Source organism: Chlorella variabilis (assembly GCF_000147415.1).
Source record: "Chlorella variabilis unplaced genomic scaffold CHLNCscaffold_7, whole genome shotgun sequence".
Taxonomy (NCBI): domain Eukaryota; kingdom Viridiplantae; phylum Chlorophyta; class Trebouxiophyceae; order Chlorellales; family Chlorellaceae; genus Chlorella; species Chlorella variabilis.
In genome coordinates, this window is record NW_005435081.1 from 1,416,036 (window position 1) to 1,420,765 (window position 4,730).

The 4,730-nt window shown below is 66.8% G+C and overlaps 1 protein-coding gene across 1 annotated transcript; it reads left to right on the forward strand.

Annotated features, from left to right (window-relative positions):
* Nucleotides 1–1,855: 1,855 nt before the first annotated feature.
* Nucleotides 1,856–3,058, forward strand: CHLNCDRAFT_144476 (hypothetical protein; the record flags this gene model as incomplete). The annotated part of the gene is made up of 1 exon (XM_005848692.1): nt 1,856–3,058. The coding sequence occupies one exon, from the start codon at nt 1,856–1,858 to the stop codon at nt 3,056–3,058; it is 1,203 nt and encodes a 400-aa protein (XP_005848754.1).
* Nucleotides 3,059–4,730: the final 1,672 nt, after the last annotated feature.

The window sequence follows — 4,730 nt, forward strand, 5'->3', positions numbered from 1 at the left end:
CTGAACCCGCCGAGGTGGCAGCCTGCTGCGCGGGAGGTGGAACTGCCGCCGGTGGAAGCTGGTGTGCTTCGAGGCAAGCTACCTCACGTCCAGGCCCCAGCCTGCTCCGCCTTTCTACCCGCAGAGAGCTGATGGAGGCGGTGATCAACGCCCACCTGAGCAAGGGCGGCACCACGCGCACCAGCAGTGAGCAGTGCCGCCCTTAGCGGGGAAGAGGCTGCTGCTCCCCCTGCGGCCTCGCCCTGGCTGGCCGCGCCGCAGCGCCAGCCCGCACGCCCCGCGCCAGCCTGCATCCAGCCTGGCCCAGCCAGCTCCTGAGCGGTCTTGCCAACCGAATCAGTACCGCACTGTACCGTACCGTACATGACTGAAGCATGGTATCTATGTGGCGCGGCGCTGCTGCAGGCTCTCCCAGGGACAGCATCAAGTCCGGCGGCGAGGTGGGAAACATTGCGCTGCAGTCAAGTGAGCCCCTCTGCTGACCCTCTGTTTCGCCATCAGCCGCCAGGCGGCGCGGTCAGCTTGTCACACGCAGCAGTGCTGGCCCGCGGGGTCCTGTCGATGTGGGCAGCTGCCTGCCACTGCACTCTGGTTTCACAGCTTGCTGACATCCTTGCACCTCCCCCCACCAGCCGACCCTCCTCCTCCCTCCCACACCCGCCGCGCCTGTCCCGCACCCTGCTCAGACACCCACGGCAGCGCCGAGCCTCGCGGCGTGCCCGCCGAGAGCGAGTCCGACCGCGCCGAGCGGCAGGCGGAGGCCGCTTTCGAGCAGATGGTGAGTCGGGGGCACCCCTCTGCACCTCCTCTGCCACCAGATCACGGTTTAGCGTCTCTCCGCTCCCATGGTGTTGATGCTGGCCCTTCGTCACGTGATGCGCCATGCTGTTGCCCTGCTCGTGCTGCTGCTCTGCTGCCGATGGTGATGATGTTCCTGCTACTGGTTCTGGTGCTGCTGCTGCCGCCGTTCTGCAGGAGCTGGCTGACCTCCCACACGCCTCTGCTGCCGACCTCGAGCGCCAGCGCGAGTGGGAGCGCCACCCCGAGAGCTGGCCAGCCCACGCCGCCATCGCAGGCGACGCGCCCGTCGCCGGCGGCGGCCTGCAGGTGCGGGGACCTATCGGCGGCTCATCTGTGTGGTTGTGGCTGTGGCTGGCGCGCTGGAGGCTGCGTGTGGAGGGCGCCAAGGCGCAGAGCCAGGGTGCTGCTGCTTGCATGAGCTGCGCCTGCATGCTTGTACCCCGCCCCATGCACCTGTGCCTGCCCTGAGCTGCAGGTGGTGGAGGATCCGGTGGAGGCGCGCCAGGTTGGCGGCGGCGGCAGCCCCGACTCGGAGAGCTCGAGCGACTGACCGGCGGCCCTTAAGGAGGGCTTTCTGTGTAGCAGGCAGCCATCACTGGTTACTGCTGTGCGCTGTAACCCCTGCAAACCCAGACAAGCTCCATCGCCGGCTCTTGCCGCCTCGCTTGCGCCCCCTCAGCACCATCGTTTGAATGGAGGGTGGTATCGCCGCCTAGACACACGTGTGTCATTCAATGACACACGTAAGAAGTTCTTAAAACTTCTTGTTGTTGTTTCGGTAACCTGGCTGGAACCATCAGTGGGCGGCGCGGGGGCAAGCCATCGGAACAGGGCATTCTATGTTCCGTCGAACTCACTAACTTAAGGTTTGTGCGGCTGAATACCGCGCAGCTGATAGCTCTTTGCCCAGCCGCACTCACCCTCGCAACAGGGGCTTCAAGCTTCAAATAAATTATTTGAACGTGTCTACTAGACAGCTATAGCTATAGTATAGCTGTCGATGGCCGAGCCCGGCATCCAGGCAGGGCTAGCTCGTCCCACCGTCGTAGCCCGAATGTTCATGAACCGAGACCGCTCAGCCGCCGCAGCAGCAGCACCGGGACCAGGACCAGCTGTTGCCCCAGCAGCCGTAGCAAGAGCAGCAGTGGCTTCAGGTGCAGCAGCAACTAGCTCCCAAACCTGCAAGCGAGCAGCAGCTGCAGCTCCAGACGCGCAGCCTGTTGCCAAGGCAGCAAGGAAGCAGCCGCAGGCCGAGCAGGCACCGCCGCAGCATGAGGAGGCGCAGCAGCAGCAGCCGCAGCCACCCCAGTCGAACCGCGATGCAGCCACAAAGAGCCTCATCGCGGCGGCCCGGCTTGGCGGCGGCAGGCACAAGTGCCTGGCGGCGCTGCACGCCGCGCTGGCGGAGCTGGGGGAGGCGGGGGCAGCTGGGAGCAGCAGCCAGGCGGATCCGCAGTCCGCTCTGGACGAGGCCCTCATAGCGGCAACCCAGAACAGCGATCCAGGGGCCTGCCTGGCTGCGGTCAAAGAGCTGTTAGATGCGGGTGCAGTCCCAAACCAGTTGGCCCCGCAAGGCAGCAGCGGCAGCAGCGCGCTCCCCGATGGCCCGGCGCTGCACGCATTCCTCACCAAGCCTTCCCGCACGGCAGGCTGGACAGCAGACCAGCACACAGCCGTGCTGGCAGCCCTGCTCGCTGCTGGTGCGTGCGCAGTCTCAAGCGACCCGCGGCTCAAGGTGCCTCTGCACCTTGCTGCCATGCTTCCCAACGCGGCAGCCGCAGAGGCAGCCGTGGCGGCGCTGGTGGCGGCAGGCGCAGACGTGGATGCCGCTCAGCCAGCAACCGGGCTCACGCCGCTGCACCACGCCGCCTTCAACACCAGCGCCGACGCAGCGAGGGCGGCTGTGTCGGCGCTGCTGAAGGCGGGCGCAGACCCGCTGGTGGCTGATGCCAGCGGCCGCCTCCCCGCCACGTATGCAGCCAGCTGCGCCTTGACGCCCAGGGTCGGCGCTCCGGTTGTGGAGGTGCTGACAAACGCGGTGGCGGCGCGCTGGCAGCAGGCGCGGCAGCAGCTGACGCAGCTCAAGGAGCAGCACGAGGCGCTGCAGGCGTGCACGGTGTGCATGGCGGCGCCCCGCACCACCGCGCTGCTGCCCTGCGGCCACTTTGCGCCGTGCGCGGGCTGCGCAACAGCCTGCAAGCAGTGCCCCGTGTGCCGGGCAAAGCCCCGCTGCCGGCAGACCATCCACCTGTCCTGAGTTGACTCACCCCTGTTGCAAGCCTGGCCCGCTGTTTGGCTGTGTTGCTCTGTTCCCGCCATCCGAAGCTTCTGCCCCACCATCTCCCACGCCTTTGTCCTGGATGCTCTTTCTTTTGTTTCGACGGCGCTAGTGGCGCCACCCGTGTCATGTGTGGCTGCTGGGTTTGATCACTGTTACTTCTTTCCAACACTCCTGTGAGACATCTGTGCGGGAATCTGGTTGAGCAAAGACAGAAAGAAGCGTCATCTCTGGGGGCTGCTGACACCACGGCCGGCCGCAGCAAGGGTGGCAACAGCCGCTGCAGCTCCCTTCCCGCGTGGCAGGCTGGTCGCAGCTGGTGTTGTTCTGGCGTTGCGCTGCTGCTCCCCCCTACGTCTAGGCGCCCTCCTTCTTATCCAGGAACAGGCTCTGGCCGGCGGCGGGGCGGTCGCGGCCCCCCATCTGCAGCGGCGGCGATAGGGGGGTGGCTGCGTTAATGGAGCGGCGACGGCACTGCACGGGCAGGATCTCTGGGCATGCGACCATGCCAACGGTGGCTGCCGCCGCAGCCGGCACTGCGAGCAGCACAGGCATACAGGCAAGCAGCAGCAGGCACCTGCTCGATGGCCCTGCGCCTGGCGTGCTCCTCGGGGCTGCCGTGCCCGCTCACCTCCCCCTCCTCCTGGTGCTGCCCCTCCTCCACCTGCCCCTGCACCTGCGGCTGCATACTGCCGGCCCCGGCCTCCTTCATGCTCTCCTCCGCCGCCTCCGCGGCCTCCTCTGCGCTGACCTCCCTCGCAGCATGCGAGCCCTGCTGCCCGCCGCTGGTGCTGCCGCTGCCGCCGCCTTCCTGCTTCATCTCCTGCAGTGCAGCGGGCGGGGCAGATCACTCGGGCTGCAGCGGGCGGTCCCCATTCCATCCAGTTGGCGGCAGCAGCCGAATGCAGTGGGGCAGCTGATACCACCTACCGTGACCTCCTCCTCGGCCTCTGCCATGTGCTGCTCCCTGCCCTCTGCAGGAAGGAGCCCACAGGCAGGGGCAGCACCTGTCAGCGGCTGCACTCTCTCTGCTGGGCTGCATCCACAGCGGCTTACAATGTGGGATGGAGTAAGTCCTAAGCACACATGTCGCAAAGCATTCCAGCACATCAAATCGGTTTTGAGGGACGCAGCACAGGGCTGCCTCAGTGCATGCACTAACACAGCTCTGGCTGCCGATGAGGTTCTGGGTGTGTTGCCTGCCCAGCCGGCCAGCCCTCCTCAAGCCCGCCCACCTGGCTCCCGCTCCCCGCCCACGCTCATGCGAGAGGCGGCGTCGGGGGGCATGTTGCTGGCGCCGGGCCCTGCACAGGAGGAAGGCAAACGGGCATCACCCAAGAGGCAGGCGTCCAATCAGGCAGATGCTATGCAATGCATGCACCACCCAGATCTCACGCTGCCGGCCAATGGCAGGCGCGTCTACCCTGCTGCCGCCAGGCGCTGTCAGGTACACAGCTGACCCCCAACTCGATGCCCGCAGCGTGCCTGGCGCCATCCGAGCCCCTGTCGAGAGCCTCCCCGAGTGCGAGCTCACCCCGGGAGCTGTGCCTGGCGATGTCCTGAGTGGTGGCCTTGCGCAGCACCCCCGCGGTCTCATTGTACACATCGGCAATGAATGGCTTGGTGTCTGCAGGGCGTGGCAGGGCAGCGG